This window comes from Macaca thibetana, chromosome 13 (genome assembly GCF_024542745.1).
Source record: "Macaca thibetana thibetana isolate TM-01 chromosome 13, ASM2454274v1, whole genome shotgun sequence".
Taxonomy (NCBI): domain Eukaryota; kingdom Metazoa; phylum Chordata; class Mammalia; order Primates; family Cercopithecidae; genus Macaca; species Macaca thibetana.
The window spans coordinates 69,935,505-69,957,413 of record NC_065590.1 but is presented as its reverse complement, the minus strand read 5'-3'; the positions used below and the strand labels follow the sequence as shown (position 1 = coordinate 69,957,413).

Genomic DNA, 21,909 nt, shown 5'->3' with positions numbered 1-21,909 from the left:
TGTCACCTGTGAAAACTGAATGGGTATAACAGTAACCTCCTAACAACATGTGGTGAAGTATCCTAAGTATTTTGAGCTCCTGGAATGAATTAAGAATGAAATTTTACTTTTTTAAAAAAGATTTTACTCACAAAAATGTGTTCTAAAACTACTACCATAAAGCAAGATATTGGCAGTCCCTATAATGCCTATATTACCATAATCTAATTTTGCCTTCTTAAAAAAACAAGAGAAGCAGTTAAATCAGATTCTTACCAGCCTCTTTAATAAACCACTTTTTTACTTTATTTTATTTTTTACCTGTAAAATAGCCACTTCATTACGGAGTTGACTTTCTTGTTTTGTGGGGAATCTCATCTTATCAATTACTTTAATAGCCACATCCCTCCCAGTCTTTCTATGTTTTCCTATTAAGAAAAAAAGAATACGAAAGAATGAAGCAAACTGACAGCTTTATTAGGGAGTTGTCCACAGATTGAAATTTATATGTATTTACTCTTGAATTTTCTTTTTGGCTCATTTTCTTTCTCCACACTCCTTCACTCACCTTTAATTTAGGAAAAAATTGTTTTCCCCTCCATACATAACATTTGCCCCTAATAAAGTCAGCTGCATTATCTAAACAGGAAAAAATTTGAATGAACTTGTTGCTGGAAAGTAATCTACCTTGTTAAATAAATGATAGTTAATTACCCTGACCTAGTCCTTCAGAGACACTGTCAAGATGGAAATACTGTATGAATGAATCAATTTTATTCTAGATTCAGTGAAGTCAGCACAGAGTGATTTAACCATGTACCCACAAACTCTGGGTGTCTCTATATTCTAGAATCTAGATATAAAAAATTTGTATTTGTCTCTATGTTCTAGAATCTAGATATTTAAAAAAGATAGAAGACTATTATAATAAACAGTCATTCCCTCATTTATTAATTCATATTAATTAGTTATACCTATTATATACGAGGTATGCCTTTAGATGCTACAGATTAAGCAGTGAAAATGACAGGTATATTTTTGGTATTTGTTCTTCGAATGTGTATGTGACTTGCTCTTCTCTACATAGCTATTTATTTTAGATTAACTCATTTGTCTCAATGGCACAATTGTAAGTCTACTTGAAAAGACTGAACAAATGTGTGCAATTTTGGTAAGAAGCCAAAGGTACCTCAGACAGTTCTTTGTTCCTTTAATGACGGGAAGTCCTCCAGAGATGTAACTACTCTTAAAACTGACAAATCTGAAGTTGCAAACCATAGATACTGTATATGCATGCAGAGTCAACACATTTTCTGGGCAACTGTTTTATGTCACAACACTAGGTGCTAGGAATACAAAGAAAATCCAGACATCTCACAGCCAACCCTACAATAAAGTTCAGTGGGAAGACAATAATATAAACCCAAAGGGTAATAGATATTGTGATAGAAGTATGTATGTTAGGTAGCAGGAGTACTAAAGGGGAACAATGTTTTTATTTGATGGAGAGATAGGCATGGTGACAAGAAATTTCCACAGAGGAAACCCTTTAGTTGAGCCCTGAAGTATGAAAAAAATGTTCACTAGACAGACAAAGGGGTGGAGAAGGAGCAGAGAGGCAAAGGGTATGGAGGCATGTAAATAGGACTGAAAGATAGAAAGCAAAGAGGAAGTTGCAATTAGAACTGAGGCTAGAGAAGCAGGGAGATTCACAGCAGCCCTGAAATCCTCTGCTAAGGAAACTGGCTATGAATCTGTAGATGACTGTGAACCACTTAAGGGTTCTATGTGAGGTAATACTAGTATCAGATGTGAATTTTCTGAAAGATTCACTCCAAGAGTTGTATGAAAAGGTAAGAATGGAGGCAGAACAGCCAACTAAGAAACTACTGTACCAAGTCTTAACAAGGGGTAACAAGGGTTTAACATTTCTTCTGTATCTTAGTACCTTTACATATATTAAGTTTAATTAATATTTAAGCCTTATGAGCTACACAGGTCAGGTTTTATTAGCTCCATTAAACAGCTGAAGATGCTAATGCACAGTGAGGTTAAATGACTTCATCAATATCCTAAATCGCAGAGTTGGATTTCAGGTTCAGGTTTTCAGACTTGATAGAACAATCATGCCAACAGTAGACAAATGGTGCCATTTGTGTTGCAATACTAGTAGGAAATATACTTCAATGAATAAGCCCACTCAGCCCAACATAAACTTCAAACCATCTCCCCGTTGCCTCCGACAAACATCTGTATGTGTGAGCTACAAGAAGAGAAAAAATACTGTAAAATTTTCTGATTCTGTTACTTTTTAAAGTTTGCAGTGAAATTACGGAATGAATACTCAAATTACAGTGAGAAGGATTTAGCTGAAAGATACAAGTCAGCCTTTGAAAAAAAGGCCACTGGACAAAACTATGAGATGACAAAACAGCTGGCAGATGTTTCACATTTTCCAGTTTTTAATATGTACAATATGCAAATGGCTGTAGTTGCTTACCTCCATAAACGATGCCAAACTGGCCTGAACCAAGCACCTCATCTGCAAAGATCTGGTAAACAGTACTGATATCCTGGTAGGATAAAGTAAGCAGTTAGTATTATTTATTTCTATAATACAGTGTAAAAGATGTGTCAACATCTCTGACTTTCTTCATTCAAATACTTAAATACATTTTTATGTTAGAAGCAACTAATTTCCATAAAGTGCAAATTATTTTATGAAAACATAGGCTTTCTATGTTCTGTAAGAGGTTAAGCCCAAATTTTATGTGCAAGTATAATGTATTGTGTAAGACTTTCAGGAAAAAAATGCTTTGAATTTTAAAAATCTTATATTTAGGCCTGGCGTGTTGGCTCATGCCTATAATCCCAGCACTGTAGGAGGCTGAGGCAGGCGGATCACCTGAGGTTGTGAGTTCGAGACCAGCCTGACCAACAAGGAGAAACCCCGTCTCTACTAAAAACACAAGATTAGCCAGGTGAGGTGGTGCATGCCTGTAATCCTAGCTACTTGGGAGGCTGAGGCAGGAGAATCGCGGGAACCCAGGAGGCGGAGGTTGAGGTGAGCCAAGATCATGACATTGCACTCCAGCCTAGGCAACAGGAGCGAGACTCCATCTCAAGAAGAAAAAAAATCTTGTATTTATTAAGTAGTGATCTCTATAAGTAAATTTACCTAAAAAAATTAGAAATGAAATTTTACCTATTTTACCTTTAAAGAGATTTGCTCTCTTTGGTTTTTGAAAGAAAAACTCAAAAGTTCATATTACTGGGATTAGCCTGACTTTGAGACTGAATAAAAGAATACGTATGAGAGAAAGTCTGTAACTCAAATCCATTCCTCTATCTTTCCTCACTGCTCTTTGCTCTTCCCTTTTTTTTTCTTTTTTGTAGTATTTGTTGCTGTGAGAACAGACAAAACTAATATACTAATTTGGGATGTTTAGTGTCAAAATTGCATTACAGGTGTGACTGATGAAAAAAAAAGTGGAACTTCACTCAGCAGACCCACACTTACAAAGACAAAGCCTCAGCCCTGCAACAAAAGCCAGTGAATATGCATCTATATGTGTTAAGTTGTAATTAAAATTTTAAGGTTTGTAAGAACCATTTTTATAAGCCTCCCAACTTTAATCAACTTTTTGTTTAACCAAATTTTGGTTCTAATCAGATTAGGAGGCATCCAATGTATATATAATAACTGCTAGGAAAGTGTGTGTGTATGTATGTGTATATACAATTGTTAAACAAAAGCCAATTCTGAATCCTTTTTCCCCTATGACATGGATGGATATATCCTCAGTTCCCATGGGATTATTCAAAATTTGAGCTCTCATGTTTTTTGATATTCCTCCATCTCTCCCCAAGAATATGGTGTCTATTCTACCTCCCAACAGGACAAGAGACTCACAGATTATATCTCTGAAATTCTCTATCTCCAATAACATTACTAGAGTCCAATCTTCATTGCAATCTTAGAAATCTTAAACAACATTTATATGTTAAAGAACTGTAACAGCTGAGTGCCCCAAGTAGAAAAGAGAGATTTTAATCTGAGAAATTATATATAACAAACAATTGACTTCCTTTTCTAGCCTGTTTTCCCTCTAGTCCAGGGGTTAGCAAACTCCGGCTTGTAGGCAAAATTCGGCCTGCTGCTTCTTTTTGTATGGACCCTGATCTAAAAATGGTCTTTAAATGACTGGACAAATCAAAATAATATTCTGTGACATGTAAATATTAAATGAAATTCAATTTCAGGGTCCATAAATAAAGTTTTATTGGAACATAGTCATGCCCATTCACTTATGTATTGCCTATAGCTGCTTTCTTGCCACAACCGCATAGTTGCATAGTTGTGTATGGTCTACAACAGGGGTCCCCAAGCCCTAGGCCACAGACTGGTAACTCTCTGTGGCCTGTTAGGAACTGGGCTGCACAGCAGAAGGTGAGCAGCAGGCGAGCAAGCATTACTGCCCGAGCTCCGCCTCCTGCCATATCAGCAGAGGCATTAGATTCTCAGAGGAGTGCAAACCCTACAGTCAACTGTGCATGCGAGGGATCTCAATTGTGCATTCCTTATGAGAATCTGATGATCGACATGGTTCATTCCGAAACCAGCTCCCAACCCCGACCTCCATGGAAAAACTCTTCCACAAAACCAGTCCCTGGTGCCAAAAAGATTAGGGACTGCTGGTCTACAAAGCCTAAGATATTTACTAAAAAGTTTATGGAAAAAGTCGCTGATCTGTTGTAAAACCCTAAACATACCTATATACACCAGCCAAACTTAATTTATTCATCATTCCTTAAGAGTCCATTTCCTGCTTCCCTGTTTGTTCATCCTGGTGTTCCCTGTACTTGCATGAAAGGTTGTTCCCCAACCCTCATCCCTTCAGCACTTCCGTCAGTAATCCATTCCATCCTTTCAGGTATAGCTCAAATTGCACTTCCTTTAGGAAGCTTCCCCTGCTGACCCCACAAGAAGTAATGTTTGCCTTCTCTTTGAACCGGTCTTATCATTTTGTAATATTCTAATGTAACTTTTTCTAGTGAAAAAGTTAGCTTTATTTTTAATTTTAAAAATCTGCCTTAATTTCCTCTATAAAGCAGAACTCCTTAGGGAAGTTATCAACCGTAAAGTCTAGCCTAGTGCTTTGGGCGATGAACCAATTTCTCTAATAAAGATTTTCACCTTTTATTTTCCTTATTTTAATCACCCAGTTTACACGTTAGCTGTAACGATTACTTACCACATTCTCCTGAATCTGACAATTAGATACAGAGATACTTGTAGACAAATCTTCTGTAAAATATAAAAAAGATAGTTGAGAAAAGGACAAAATTTAGTATATGAAAATAATATTAATCTTTTTTTTTTTTTTTTTTGAGACGAAGTCTCGCTATGCCGCCCAGGCTGGAGTGCCATGGCTGGATCTCAGCTCACTGCAAGCTCCGCCTCCCGGGTTTACGCCATTCTCCTGCCTCAGCCTCCCGAGTAGCTGGGACTACAGGCGCCCGCCACCTCGCCCGGCTAGTTTTTTGTATTTTTTAGTAGAGACAGGGTTTCACCGTGTTAGCCAGGATGGTCTTGATCTCCTGACCTCATGATCCACCTGTCTCGGCCTCCCAAAGTGCTGGGATTACAGGCTTGAGCCACCGCGCCCAGCCTAATAATATTAATCTTTACTGACATGTGAATGCTCATGGTATATCAAACTTTAAAAAGTTTAACACACAGTTAATACAATTATGTACATTAAAAAAACCTACACATACAACCCATCAATAGGAAACTAGATGATACATCCATACAAAAGAATACTATCTCAACATTTAATCGATGATGTAGGGCTATAAATACTGAATCAGAAAGTCAGAAAGCTAGTCATGATTACTACTGAGTTACAAAGGGAAGTTGCACTGTAATCCCAGTGCATTAGGAGGCTGAGGCAGGAGAATCACTTGAGCCCAGGAGTTTGAGACCACCTGGGCTACATGATACCCTATCTCTACAAAAAATTTTAAAAATTAGCCAGGCACAGTGGTGTGCACCTGTAGTCCTAGCTACTCAAGAAGCTGAGACGAGAGGATCCTTTGAGCCCTGGAGTTTGAGGTTGCACTGCACTCTCACCTGGGCAACATAGCAAGACCCTGTCTCTTGGTGGGGACGGGGGAAAGCGGAGTCCAGGGAATTGCAGGGTAGCAGTGCTTAAATTAAAAACAAAAGTCTATGATTACTTCTGGTGAGTGGAAGAGGTGGGATTGGGGAACAAAGAGTTTTTATACACTTCTAAATTGCTTGCATTTTTATAATTTTATAATGTTGTGTTTTTTTGGTACTTTAATACATTTATTACCTGAAATAAATCACTTCATTTATCTTTTAAAAAGTGTGTAAGTGCCTGTATTATTTTCTGAGGAAACAGTCCTAGTTTTAATTAGAATGACATAGACTTCTGTCTAAAAACCTCCAAAACTTAAGAACCACTGTGAAACACCCATCTACCTACACCCATTCCAACCCAAAATCAGTACTGAATACCAAACATGTACACAGTCATGATCCTCATCACACGTGTCTCAACTAAATAATGTTATCCCTCCATCACTCCCATTCAGCTCTGCCTACTGTATTCCTACCTGAGGTTCAAATCAGGTTCTTCTATGAAGTCTTGTTTACTCTTCCTATCTGCATCTGAGTTTTTTAAGTAATGTATTCCTCACTTTTGCACTGTACTGCTTTATGCTACCATCTAATACCTTTATATATCCCATCTCTCCCTAAAGAGCTTTTATGATTTCTGTATTTATTTTGTATTTTAGTTCAGGGCCTATCACAACAGTTGTACAAAATAATACAGCTAAACTAAAATAAACTACATTTGGAAAGTTGTTGATACGTATTTCAATTTGAGTATATTTCTCAAATGAATGAGTTATGTGTCCCCCCCGTAAGCAACACAATGTTAATGAGGGAGAAGTGGCATTATAGTGACCTTTCGATTGTTAACTGTTTACTTTTGAACCTTTATCCAATTTAGGTTTAATTACATAAATTTTGTTGGTGCAAAACATGTTTCAATGATTTTTAAATATTTCTGTATGCTTTAATACAGCATTTCTGACTTCACAGATATCATGAGTGTGATGTGAACCGTAATACTTTATTGCCTGTTTATATTCCACTATAAAGCAAAATATTAATACCAGTAGTAGGCATAATCCAATGAGACTTTACAGATGCCAAGCACTGTTCTGTATCTTACAGGTTCTCTTTCATTTAATACTGACAACCCTACGAAGTACTTACTACTACAGTGAGGTAAAGTAACTTGCCTGATCATATAACAGATGGTATAGCCAGGATTTTCATGTAGGAAAACTGACTCTGGAGCCTAGCACTGGGCATTGTATGTACATATATATACTATAACCAATACAATTTTATAAAAGAATTAACTGGCCGGGTGTGGTGGCTCACGCCTGTAATCCCAGCACTTTGGGAGGCCAAGGCGGGTGGATCACGAGGTCAGGAGATCGAGACCATCCTGGCTAACACGGTGAAACCCCGTCTCTACTAAAAATACAAAAAAGAGCCGGGCATGGTGGCAGGCGCCTGTAGTCCCAGCTACTCGGGAGGCTGAGGCAGGAGAATGGCATGAACCCGAGAGGCAGAGCCTGCAGTGAGCCGAGATGGCGCCACTGCACTCCAGCCTGGGCGAGAGTGAGAGTCCGTCTCAAAAAAAAAAGGAATTAACTAATGGTATTGGTTACTAAAGACAAAGCTTAGGATGAAAATTAAAAGGAACAAAGGAACACAACCATACCCACAAAATGCTTAAGAACTAAAGAGGAGAAAAAGCCATCAAGAGGTTTATTGCTTACTGTGATCTTTCCCTTGCCCTGGAGAAGTGCAAACACTTGCTTGAGGAGTAACAGGCATGAGGGCTTGGCGAATTGCTTTTTCCCAGCTTTGTGCTACATCAAGTCCAACTCCAGTGGCAGCAAGAACAGGATTATGAGAGCTGTCCCCATTGTTCTCACCAACGAAGTATACCATAGTATCAGTAATGATTTCAAAACAGTGTGGATTGCTGCCTTGTGAAATGTTTGTGAAATCTCGTGGTGAAGATATGCGGAGAATTTCTGAAAGTGGAATTTCCTGAAGTAAAAAATTAAGCATTGAAAAATAAGAATACATCTTTGTTTTTACTTTTAAATACACTAAAGAACCAGAGATAGGCATTTCAATGAATGCCATTCAGACAGACACAAGTATGCAACATGTAACACACAGTCGAGTCTTATGACATAGCCTGTCTTGAATGAGCTGCAATGTCCAGCAATGCCAGAGGCAGAGCATGGACTATGATAACTAAGCCAGTAGCAGATCATTAGGATGCAAGGAAGGAGAAGATTTAGGAGAGTAATCTGCCACTATTTCCAACACTTCTAACTTCCAACCGTCATTAATTCAACTTCACAACTACTTATCTAGTGGCTGTAGTCTACAAGATATAGAAGTAAGAAAGAAGTAAGAAGCAGAAAGTAAGCAAGCAGCAGAAATAATGGCAGAAAAAGCAGAATCTTGGTCAGTTGTTTAAGCCACTCCATTCTGGTTCTGTCCACCAGGGTAAACTGTAGCAATCATTATGTTTTTAGTCCACTTCCTAAGGCAAAAAAACTTATTTAAAAAACAAACAAAAAAACACCTGCTCAAAGCAAGCCATTAGTTCCCATTCTCTCTTACTGACCTAACTGCTTGGTTATAATCTTGCTTGCTGTCAGTTCATGATGTGGCAAAACGTGGAGTAAGCCAAGCAAGGAAGACTGTAAAAAGGAGATTAAGAGCCAACACAAGCAATTGGGAACTGGAACCCAAGGTAAGGGTGGAAGGTGGGAGAAATACTAAATACCTCACTGACCTCTTCTGGACAGGCAATGATGATGGGACTTTCTAAGCAGTCTAATCTAAATCATAGTATCCAGAAGGAAAGCAGCAGCAACCTGACAGGCAAGCCAGAAATAAATAAATACACAACAACAACAAACAGTCTGGTAGGAGAGCTGCTGTGGGGGAGTGAAATTTGGTATGGGAAACAGTTGCTTCAACAAGGAACCTAACAGTGACTTCTATAAATCATACTAGCTAGAGTCATTATATATATTCAAATATAACAGTTAATGAATATTATCTGAAAAAAAACACACTATTTTAACGCTTATATTTTTTAAAATGTAAAATCCTTACCTTGTAATACTTTGAACCAGATTCATTCTGAAATAATGTTAGACATTTGCTGTCAAGTCTCCAATAATGCCTCTTTCTCTATAAAATAAAGATTGGAAAACTGTGAGGTTCAAAAATGATTCCTCCCAAGTGCTTGTACCTAACTTTTCCCTTCATTTACATTCATAAATTTGTATTTTTGAATAAGATTAATGAGGTTCAAAATCCTCAAGATATAAAAAGGATGTATGGTGAAAAGCAGCACTCCCACCATCACTCATCCCCACTCCTCACCCTTACTCCAGGCAAAACATGTTATCAGGTTTCTGGGAATCCGTTTAGAGAATTTTATATACGCACACATGAATACATATATATTACACACATACACACACATAAAAATATGTAATTTACCTATAGGCTATATTTCTAGAAGTTGATTTGCTGGGTCAACAGACATGTGCACATGTAATTTTGCCTGATAGTGTTATATTATTTTACACAAGATTTGACCCAATTTATAGTCTCTTCAGCAACATATGAGAGTCCCTAGTTACTCACACCCTCACTAATGCAGTATGTTAACTTTTTGATCTTTGCTATACTGAAAAATAAAAACTGATATTTCAGTGAAAGGTTAAAGTGATATTTCTTTTATTATAAATGAAATCAAGTTCTTTTGTGTAAAAGTCATTTGTATTTCCTGTGAAACTCTCTATTCATATTCTTTGTTCATTTTCCTATTGTGTTGTGGTCTTTTTCTTATCAATTTGTGGCATTCTTCACATCTTATGGAATTAACCCTTGTTTAGAATGAGCTGAAAATACTTTTTCCAGTTTCTCATTTGTCTTTGCTTTTGGATTTTGCCACATATAATTTTTTAATGTGATTGAATTTATTATCTTTTATTCTTTATTATTGAATTTGTAAAATAATTCTCCCAAAGTTTCTTCTGTTAAATTTCTTTACATTCAAATCTCTGATACATTTAGATTTATTATGTATAAAGTATGAGAGAGAGAGATATATATATAACTTTATCTTTTTCAAAATGATACATGGTTGTCCCAACACCATTTACTGAATTAACTATCTTTCCCCATTAATTTGATGTAATAGCACCTTTGATATACCATTAAATTTGCAAATGTAGGCACACCACTTCAAGTTACATTCGCAAGGATATGAACTATAAATAAAACACACACTGCAGTCTATACTGTTGTCATCACACAAAACTTTACACCAGCTAAATGTATTGGGTACTTCATTTTATTCTTAAAAGGTTTATTAGAAAGCTTGTTTCAATAATCTACTCAGCAAACTTTAAAAGTAAAATACTAGCTACTAACATTTATTGGGTGCTTCCTGTATGCCAGACACTGTTCCAAGATCTTCTCATATATTAACTGATTTGAATTTATTAGGTGGTTACATTATGCCAGTTTTACACAAGGAAATGAAAGCATAAAGAAACTAAGTAACTTTCCCAAGTTCATACAGTTTTATAGTAAGTTACAGAGACTTAGGCAGTCTAGCTCCAAAGTCCATGTTCTTAGCTATTATACTACGCTGATTCTTCAAATCTATTGTCTACTAGAATGTCGTCATTCCTTGTCTTTGCTGGATCTAAAAAACAACTTGCATATTTACACCAAGTTAAAGTCTACATAAAACCAAACATGCTTCCTTCCTATCTCTGGTAATAAGTTGATTTTTTAGATGAAGTCTTAGTTCCTTCTATCTCTATTTTGTGACTCCATTGTGTTTCGAGTTAATTATTTTTTATTGTGGAACAATCCAGATCCTTTTTGAATACTGACTGCTTGTCAATTTTTTTTTTTGAATATTGACTGTTTGTAAAGACAATACATTAAATATTCTGCCTGTTAAAAATTCCTTACAAATTTAACTATAATTCCAGTGCATCTTTTACAAATTGCGGCAGTGTATATAATGTCTTAATATACATCTCATCATCATTTTGATTTAAAAAATGCACAAAATGAAACTCATAACAAAGTCTTACTAAGATATTAAACGTTTTTGATTACTGACCAGGTTATCCCTGCTGGTGTAATGGACCATCCACCCTTCCTTCACCATTGTGCTGCTCTTCCTCTTTGTGTGCTTGATGGACTGTACAACCCTCATTAGCGGAATATTATTGCTTGTTGATGGACTAAAAAATATTTAAAATTTATAAGTTTGTATAGATTTTTAAAAAGTCATAAATACTGTAGGAACATGAAGCCTTCTGAAAGATAATTAAGCTAAAAATTTTCAAAATATCTTAGTAAAATAAACAATGGCTTAAGAAAAATTAATCCTGTTATGATGATACATAATTGATTCTATTTTAAACTAATATTTTAAATCCTATTTACTTGTCATGAATGTTTTCTGGAGGATCACAAAAAAAATAAAAAAAAATAAAACAACAATGAGCAGAGCAGAAAGCACCCTCCCAAACTGAAATATTTGGAGCCCAGGAGAGGATCTCATTTGGGCTTGCTGTTGAAGAGTTTTCCTGACGTAGGCAGCATGATGGACTAACAAATCCATAACAAGGCAAAATGCAAATATATAACTCGAATTCACATGGCTCAAATGTCAAATCCAGTTAATCATGTTGTTAGCAAAATGTACCTCTACTAGAAGTTAAAGGAAAATGATTTACAGATACTAATTAAGAAAATGTAATGAGTCAAATCAGGCAGCACTGAAACATGACTGAATAACTAAAATTTGGGATGTATGTACAAAATACACTGTTTTGAAATGTGGGCCTCAAACAGTTAAATACTTTCTTTTTTAAACTATGAAGTATTCATGATTAAGAAAGTAGCTAGGTTCACCGGGCACCGTGGCTCACACCTGTAATCCCACCACTTTGGGAAACCAAGGCGGACAGATCACAAGGTCAAGAGATCGAGACCATCCTGGCCAACATGGTGAAATCCCCTCTCTGCTAAAAATACAAAAATTAGCCAGGCGTGGTGATGCGCGCCTGTAGTCCCAGCTACTTGGAAGGCTGAGGCAGGAGAATTGCTTGAACCCTGGAGGCAGAGGTTGCTGTGATCGGAGATCGCGCCACTGCACTCTAGCCTGGTGACAGGGCGAGACTCCGTCTCAGAAAAAAAAAAAACAAAAAAAACCAAAAAACCCCAACTAGCTAGGTTCTGGAATAGTCTCCAAAATGGGTAAACAAAATTTTCGTTAATAACGCTAATGATACTAATAACTGTTCTTTAATGATAAGCCAAACTGAATAAATGACAACTCAGCCATCTGAGATTGTAATAAATGACTCATTTTAAGTAACTCTTTGTTTCCAATGAAAAACAAAACCTGCCAAAATGGGGACATTTTGCTACAAGGTAGTATATCCTTTAGGCTACAAAAACTGAATTTCTATGAGCATAGTGGCGTATTTAGAATGGTTTTACAGTCTAATAGTATTTTTACAAAATGCTAATAGTCAGATTAACTGTGGCAATATGAAAACTGCCCTCAACTTCATCACCATTATCTTTGTGCAACATTTTCATGAGTATATTCTTTATTGCCGTTTCTGCTACCACTTAAAGCTGCCTGTGTGAAAAACAGGTTGCTTTAACTGAAAGTTCAATACTGACACCTTGCAGTGACTGTTCTACAACTAGGTTTTATATCTAGAACATACATAAAGCATTTTTCTTTAAAACAAAACAAAACAGAAAAACAAAAACAAGGATTCTCATACCTCCCCATCTTGAGTGGAGAGCAAGGCTGATATAATTTATTTCAGAAATATTACATTGCATGTAAAAGAATTAGCCACAATTTATTTAGATTTTAAGTTACTTTTAAGGTCCCACTTAAAGAGACATGGCTTTTTCTTAATGAGATCCTGAACTGACCTTGCATCTGGAAGTAGCTTGTAATATGTATATACGTTACCTGATTGTTTTAACGGCTTCTTCATCTCTTTCTACATCAAGATCAGATGGATCCAAGAAGAACATCTTATCTTCTGGGGGAGATGACTCTTCTGTGTCATCCAAGCCCCGACTACTATCACTATTTATGTCATTATTGTCAATGTCCATTGGTATATCTGTATCTGTTCCCAGACTGGAAGGTTCTGGTAAAATTTTAAATGAATTTCAGATTTTTGTATTAATAGAGGAAGTCTATTAAATGTGAAAAAAGTCTTGAGTCTTAAAATGTAAGAAAATATCTTTATGAGTTAAGTAAAGTATTTCTCTCTTTTTTTTTTTTTTTGAGATAGAGTTTCACTCTTGTCGCCCAGGCTGGAGTGCAATGGTGTGATCTCGGCTCACTGCAACCTCCACCTTCCGGGTTCAAGCTATTCTCCAGCCTTAGCCTCCCGAGTATAGCTGGGATTACAGGCGCCCACCACCATGCCCAGCTAATTTTTGTATCTTTAGTAGAGATGGGGTTTCGCCATGTTGGCCAGGCTGGTCTCGAACTCCTGACCTCAGGGGATCCACCCACTTCGGCCTTCCAAAGTGCTAGGATTACAGGCATGAGCCACTGCGCCCAGCCCAAGATAAAGTATTTCTTAAAGAAGATACAAAATACACAAACCATAAGACACAAAGTTAATTAATTTGATTACATTAGAATTTTAAATTTCCACATGACAAAAGATACTATAAACAAAGATAAGCCACCACCATTATGGTCAACTGATTTTTGACAAGAGTGTCAAGAAAATTCAATGGGCAAGAAATAGTCTTTTAAGTAAACGGTGCTAGGATAACTGTATATCTACATGCAAAAGAATGAAGATGTAAATCATATATAAAAATTAACTCAAAGTGGACCACATAAAATGTAAGAGCTGAAACTATAAAACTCATAGGAGAAAGCATGAGAGTAGATCTTTGTGACCTTGGTTAGGCAAAGCTTTCTTAATACACCAAAACGATAAGTGACAACATAAATAAATAAATAAATTGGATTTCATGAAAATACAAAACTTCTGTGCTACAAACAATACCTTACAAAGTGAAAGGAAAGCCCATAGAATGGGAGAAAATATATGCAAATCATATACCAGATAAGGGACTAGTATCCAGGGTATTTAAAAATTCTTACAATTCAATGAAAAATAAACAGATAAATAACTTAAATGGGCAAAGGATCTGAATAGGTGTGTTTTTAAAGTAATATATAAAAATGGCAAATGAACACATGAAGATGCTCAATATTATTAGCCATCACGGAAGCGTAAATGAAAACTACAATGAGATACCACTTCGCACTACCTAGGATGGTTGTAATCAAAAATATAATAAGTGGTGGTAGGGATGTAGAGAAATCAGAATCCTCATACACTGCTAATGTAAAATGGTACATTTCTTTGATTACTAGTGAGTTTGAGCATCTCACTAGTAATCAAATGCACATTAAGATAAAACTGTATTTCATATCCATTTGTTAAAAGGTAGAAAAGCACGAAAACACAAATAAATGAAGTATAAATGTTTTAAAGTCTTTAGTCATAGACAAACTATACTAATTCAGATTAACCGAAAGAGAAAACCAATCATGCTCTGTCAAGGTGTTATCAGTGCTATGGTCTGAATGTTTGTTCCCCTTAAAAATCTTAACTGCCAAGGCAAGGGTATTAGTTGGTGGTGGGTCTTTGGGATGGGTACCCTTATAAAATATGCCCACAGGAGCTCCTTCTCCCATTCCACCATGTGAGAATGCAACTACAAGGTGCCATCGACCAGGAAATGGGACCCCCCTCACCAGACACAGAATCTGCCAGTGCCCTGGACTTCCTAGTCTCCAGAACTATGAAAAATAAACTTCTGTTGTTTATATGCTACACAGCCTATGGTATTTTGTTATAGTAGCGCAAATAGACTAAGACAACCAACAACCATAGAAAACATGCCACAAGAGAAAATGTTAATTAAACTCTGCCAAAAAGAATTTTCATTCCTTTTATGCTTTTCCTTTTACAGAACTACTTACATGAAATTTTTACCAGTCATGTAAATTGTTAAAGGAAAATTATGCTGAAAGGTTAGAGTCCTTACCGCTTCCTTCCAAAAAAAGGTACCTGCCTTGCTTAGTATTATCTTGAAAAGGAAAAAAAAAGGCCCCAAAGGGAAAATGGATAATGATTATTTGACAGAGAAAGGGACAGTGAGGCAGTATACTGTGTTCTAATCACTAGGGACTAAGGAACCAGACCATGTGGGTCTGGTTAACTTCCACCTCTGCCACCTATTGCCTATATTTCTGGGGCAAGTTACTTCATGTATTTGTGCCTCAGTTTATTCATCTCTTAGTACCTACCTCAAAGGGTTGTTCTTAGGTTGAAATGTCAATATATTTAAAGAGTTTAGAACAGTGTCTGCTATAGCAAGCAGTTAGTACATATTAGAACTATGAAAGAATAGAGACAAGAGCAGGGTTTTAAAACAAGTTCTTTTATGTCTAAAAATGAAAGACGATATGAAGTACCACTGGCTTTATTAGACTACAAAGTAACAGGTGGCCAGAGGAAAGACGGGAAGGCATGATTACTAACAAATGTATACTGTCAGTGGTCTCTGTATTTTGCTTGATTATTCAATCAGAAGAAAATCTTTAAGAAACAAATTAGGAAAACAGAACCTTATCCAAAGATAATACACCAAAGAATCATGGCCTTTTCTGATCTTTCACAGAAATTAAGAAAAAGAATTTTACCTCCATTGAAAGTAACCTCTCCAAGGCAGTCTCTTGGTACTTTTGATGCACAGCGTTTATGGCAGTTGAATTTGCAATCTAAAATGAAAATATTCAGCGTATTAATTTATGTAAAAGTCAAGCAGTATCAGATATGGTTAGACTTTCTTTAAATCACTCATGAACAGAATATTATTAGTAATGACAATATTAAAATAATAAACACCTACAAGTCACTTTAGCACCCTCTGCAACCCCCCATCATTTTCTTCATTTGTATAATAAGGCTAATACCATGTGTACAACACTGCTGAAATTTATTGGCAGCTCCATATTTCCTTCTCTTATCTCATATTCATCTTTCCACACCTCCCATGAGAGTTTCTAAAGCTGATTAAATTCCCATCCAACTTATGTCAGATACATACTTTCAATTCCTAAGTATCAGGACCTAATGTATATGCAGGAAAGAGACTGAGATCCAACAAACATTTATGAGGAACCAATAAGGACTTTCACATACAACCCTGTGAGGAAGGACTGAGTTTCTCCAGCACAAAGCCTCCCACTTGTACATAATGGTTCTCTTCAGCCTAAAACAAACCTCAGAGTTGATAGCATTGCAGATCAGTGTTAGGTACAATCTGTCCAAAATTACTGTATAACACAGTTGTTTTCAAACTGTGGTCCCAGATCAGCTTCATTAGGAAACTTGTTAGAAATGCAAATTCTTGCACCCTACCCCAGACCTACTACATCAGCAACTCTTACGGGGTGGGAGGGTAGGGCTGAGCTCTGTAAGTTATACTAAAGTTGAGACCCACTGGTCTAACTATGTCTAATACCACCTTTGAAATGCATCTATGAGTAATAACTGGGTGAAAATAACTTTAATATCTGACTTAGAATGTTTTTGTAACCCTTGGGAGTCAAGAAAATCCTGGGTATCATGCCAACAGCACAGGCTAAAGATCATTATATGACATAAACCCCATGAAATGTATAATTTGTTAGATAACAACAATTACATTATTTAAAACACTATCCTTGTTAAGACAGGCCCTCAGGAAAATTCATGTGATATTACTTTACACTATCTCAAACAATAGATTTGTGTTTTATCTCATGAACTTTGCAAATTGTGAAAACAACAAGGTTTCCATTTTCCCTTTGAAAACTCAGGCCGGGCGCAATGGCTCACGCCTGTAATTCCAGCACTTTGGGAGGCTGAGGCAGGTGGATCACTTGAAGCCAGGAGTTTGACACCAGCCTGGTCAACATATCAAAACTCTGTGTCTACAAAAAAATACAAAAATAAGCTGGGTGTGGCAGCACCACTGCACTCCAGCCTGGGCGACAGAGCAAGACTCCATCTCAAAAAAAAAAAAAAAAATTCAGAGCCGAATTTGTGGGCTACCTGCAGCAAGTACGTAGGTTTGAATGACAGGAAGGCAGTTTTAGTTCTACGTCCTTACCCATGTTTTTATTAATTTGCTTATGCTCTTTTATATTTTACATATGCTTTTAAGCTACCTTGAAGTTTTTATACATCGAAGTAGAAAATAAAGACAAACAGATGAATGAATTCTTGGAATTGTGCATTTTCTCAAATGATCCAGTATAATGGTTTTATCTTAATGAAATCATTTTTCTTTCATAGACTGACAAATGAAAATACTTTTATGTTTTAAGTATCTTAATTCATACTATTAAAATAGGGAAATCACTGAATTATAATTATTTTATTAATAAATGAAGTAGCTTAACTATACTGAAATAAAACCTACCATTTTCTGAACCAATATAAGCATAAAAGATTCTTCGTCTAGAACCCTAAAACGTTGAATAACCCAGTAGCAGAATTAACGGGTTTATGTAAAAATTCATTCATATTTATTTTAGTTGCACTACAAAATACTGTACTTTTCTGCATATGGTTTAAGAATGTTTCTGTTCTGCTAAGCAGAACAGCAATATTAACTACCTTCATTAAGATTATTTGTTGGCTAGAATTTGTACATCTGTTACTAATGTTCTTTCCCAAAACATTTTTCAGTGGCTGCTTGCCAATACATTTTTATGTTGATATTTTAAAGTATTAATTTATGTAGTAACTCATAGTCAAAGCAAGTCGTTGAAATAAAATTTCATCATGTTATAATGCCTAATAGTTATAAAATACCTGACAACAAATGTATAACCTATTCCCCATTTGATGTTCTCGTGTGCTGTCATACACTGTCAAGGAAAGCTTTATTTTCTTATATGCTTAAGCTTATATACAATTATCTTACTCTGTCTTGTAAGCAAGAATTTCTTGTTACAAAACCCTCAACCCTAATGTTTTATTTAGATCACTTGATAATTCAATTCCACAAATACTTCTACTATATAAAAAGTACAATACCAAGAACTGCTAATTACATGAAAAAAGTATACAAGATTATACTTGGACTACTTACATCCTATCCTGGCTCAGTCTAATAATCTAAGACATTTACATTCTATTTTAGTTTTCACTCTACTGTGAAAACATAGTTTCTACTGTACAGCATTGCTGAGAAGATATGAGATAAAAAGATAAAATCATCTTTAAAAAGCATAAAAGCATTATATAATTATAAGCAAATAATTATTCCAGTATGCTATTAAAAACCTGTTTCATTAAGAGATGTTTCGAGAATACTGTAATAGTGTGCTGGGTTAGTATCCAAATAAGGGTGGTCCCTATCATAATTTCAGTAGCTTCTATTACGTCCTACCTATTTCAGTGTGATTATTCTCGGGAATGACAGTTTTTGTACAATTCTCCTAACTACATACTTAAAAACAAAAAACCACAAAACTCTTGCAGTATGCTCGTGTGTGTGTATAATAAATATTTAATGAAAAGAGGAAAGCGTTATTTTTATTTTGTTTAGTGTCTGGCTCTGGAATCAAAAAGACATAAAACCTCAAGGATCAGCTTTGCTGCCTACTAGCTATTCTATATTGGCAAGTGATAAGCATACAGGTGAAGAAGCCATTCTCAGAGGTCCACATTCTAGTTTTTCTGTTTACTAGCTACATGATCTTAAGCAAGTTACCTAATCTATGTCTATAAAATGAAAAATGACTCCTATTTTTACTAACTCCTATTACTACTACTCCTATTACTATTAATAGTTAATAGTAACTCCTATTAGTAACATCTGTTACCACTGGAATACTAACAAAAGCATAATTCACATATAATTGCTTTGAAGACTGAGTATGTAAAGTTTTGTTTACTGTTTTACTATAGTGCCTGGCACGTAATAATACACACTGTAGATAGTAGTAGTAGTAGTAGTTTACACACACATTTCTATTTTGTTCATATTTCTCTTTCCTTTATATAACAATTATGACAATAATTTCTTTGGCTAATGCTTCTGAAATATAAATATTTTAAACTTATATTTAATAACAAAAACAGACATAAATTTTACTTAGGGAAAACACCGAATCCTACCTTTACACTGCATTCCTTGGCGAAACAGGCCTTTCAATAACCGCTTGCAGTACTGACATATCGTGGGACGGGTATAAGAGTGAACAGCAAATGTGTGTGGAACTTTCACTCTGCACATTACCATCTTCTCCATCCAGATTGGGCGACCACTCCAAGAAGGAATTCTCTTACTTGGTTCCTGGTGGACATGTGACTATAACATAAGTAATTTTCATAAGTGTAAGTCAGTATTAAAAACAAAGTAGTGGGAGCAGAGCTTAACCACAAGAATCATTTATTTCAAACACTAAAGCCAAAAAACTCTAAAAATGTTGTTCTCAGCAGTTTCCTTTGCAATGTTTAATTTACCAGTCTTTGAATGAGAAAAACGCAGATTCTTTTTGCTAATATTTATGCTTAAAAAAAATCTAAGATACGTTAATTCTCAGGTACATATTTGCTGATTATTATTTGCCAGGCACATTTCAGCACTTTACAATAAAACCCACAAACTTTAAAACAAATAAATTCAGAAAGTATTATTGTTGCTCATTTTGCATTACTGAATGACATCTGAATATATTTTGAAACACATTTTAGATTTTCAAATTTATCTTAATACTAAAATATGTGCATACATTTTAAGTTTAATTAATAATGATAAACAATGGCAGATACAAAACTAATTAAAACAATAGTTTCAGTAACTCAGCTTTAAGAAGTTCCTTTATTTTCCAATTGTTTGGGTTTTTCTACCAGATGAACAAAAAGCAAAATTAAAGAAGGCACGAATTAAAAATTTTTGTAACCTGAGGGGTAAGTAGATTTTGGTAACTATGACCCTTTCTATATGAAGAGAATAATCAAACTAAACTATAGATCACCCAGGTCAATGTGGTTCATTCCATTCATTCAACACATATTCACTGATTATTATATGCCAGGCCCTATTATATACTAGGGACACAAAACTGAATAAAACATAATCCAAATTCTCAAGCACAAAATCCTAATACTCAACTACCATCTAGCTATATTAACAGATTTTGCTGTACCTGCTTGCATCCTCACTGCCAGAACTGAGGTCCTGAGATCTTTCAGATGCCTTCTATAACTGGTAATGTTTGTAAGTCAGAGAAGTTGGGCAATTCTACATTAACATGTTCAACCAAGGGAAGGAAAAGAAGTCAGAAAAAACCAAGAGACAGGGAAGTGCAAGGGAGAAGTAAGGAGAGGAGAAAAAATAAAAAAAAAGGGGGGACGAAAAGGTAAAGGACAAAACAACTGGTTGGAGAAGAGCACTATATAATGCCTCAGACTGATAGTATAGGAACTATTTTGTTTTTCTTTTTGAGACGGAGTTTCGCTCTTGTTGCCCAGGCTGGAGTGCAATGGCATGATCTCGGCTTACTGCAACCTTCACCTCTTGGGTTCAAGCGATTCTCCTGTCTCAGCCTCCCAAGTAGCTGGGATTACAGGCATGTGCCACCACACCTGGCTAATTCTGTATTTTTAGTAGAGACGGGTTTCACCATGTTGGCCAGGCTGGTCTCGAACTCCTGACCTCAGGTGATGCACTCGCCTCAGCCTCCCAAAGTGCTGGGATTACAGGCATGAGCCACTGCACCCGGCCCCTTTTTCCCATTTTAATTTATCTCTGCATAATCCAATCCCATCAGTAACAGTGGATTGCCACACTATTGGGTGAGGATGGCAAGAAAGGTATGGCAGACTTAATTAGAATTTGGATGGAGGAGGATGTTGGTATAGTTACGTAGAAAATTTGGTTAAAATGAGACCACTGAAATCAGTAACTAGAACTGAGTGGAAGTTCTTTCTTGTTTTAATGTCCCCTATATACAAATTAGTGCTTAGCTTCAACTATTATTTCTTATTAATGTACAACCAGTAATTTTCTAAAAGTAATCTGATTATTTCCACAGCTTAAGTTAACATTTGCCAAAGTAATTGCTCACAAAAACGTTGTAACAATATGGTCAACTCTCAATTATATATAAAATAAAGGGAATAAAAACACATTTTTAAAATGGGTAATTCCTCAATTATGTATATTTAATCAGCTTTGGTGTATTAGTGAAATTCTCCGTTTTTTTCTTTTTTTTTTTTTTTGAGATGGATTTTCACTATTTTTGCCCAGGCTGGAGTGCAATGGCACAATCTCGGCTCACTGCAACCTCTGCCTCCTGGGTTCAAGCGATTCTCCTGCCTCAGCCTCCCAAGTAGCTGGGATTACAGAAGCATGCCACCACGCCCAGCTAATTTTGTATTTTTAGTAGAGATGGGGTTTCACCATGTTGGCCAGGCTGGTCTTGAACTCCCGACTTCAGGTGATCCTCCCGCCCCCGAAAGTGCTGGGATTACAGGCGTGTGCCACCGCGCCCAGCAATTCTCCAGTTTTACACACACTCAGATTCAACATTTTCTTTCTAGATTGATTCTATCCTCCCAAACCCCTAAGGAATTCTCCCGAATGTGCTCAAGGGAATACTGTCTGTTTTACCTTCA

General features: G+C 36.1%; 2 protein-coding genes across 3 annotated transcripts in view; both read right to left on the bottom strand.

Moving 5' to 3' along the window:
* Positions 1-21,909, bottom strand: part of CEBPZ (CCAAT enhancer binding protein zeta) — a 406,976-nt gene that overhangs the window by 63,513 nt on the left and 321,554 nt on the right. The gene's annotated exons all lie outside the window — the stretch shown is intronic.
* PRKD3 (protein kinase D3) overlaps positions 1-21,909 on the bottom strand; it is a 77,031-nt gene that overhangs the window by 17,153 nt on the left and 37,969 nt on the right. For both annotated transcript variants that reach the window (XM_050753337.1, XM_050753336.1), the window contains 9 exons: positions 19,405-19,597; positions 15,933-16,010; positions 13,158-13,341; positions 11,274-11,397; positions 9,236-9,313; positions 7,870-8,146; positions 5,235-5,287; positions 2,480-2,552; positions 301-407 (listed from right to left, as the gene is read on the bottom strand). In XM_050753337.1, the coding sequence (XP_050609294.1) occupies positions 301-407; positions 2,480-2,552; positions 5,235-5,287; positions 7,870-8,146; positions 9,236-9,313; positions 11,274-11,397; positions 13,158-13,341; positions 15,933-16,010; positions 19,405-19,597 (1,167 nt within the window). The remainder of the gene's footprint in view (positions 1-300; positions 408-2,479; positions 2,553-5,234; positions 5,288-7,869; positions 8,147-9,235; positions 9,314-11,273; positions 11,398-13,157; positions 13,342-15,932; positions 16,011-19,404; positions 19,598-21,909) is intronic.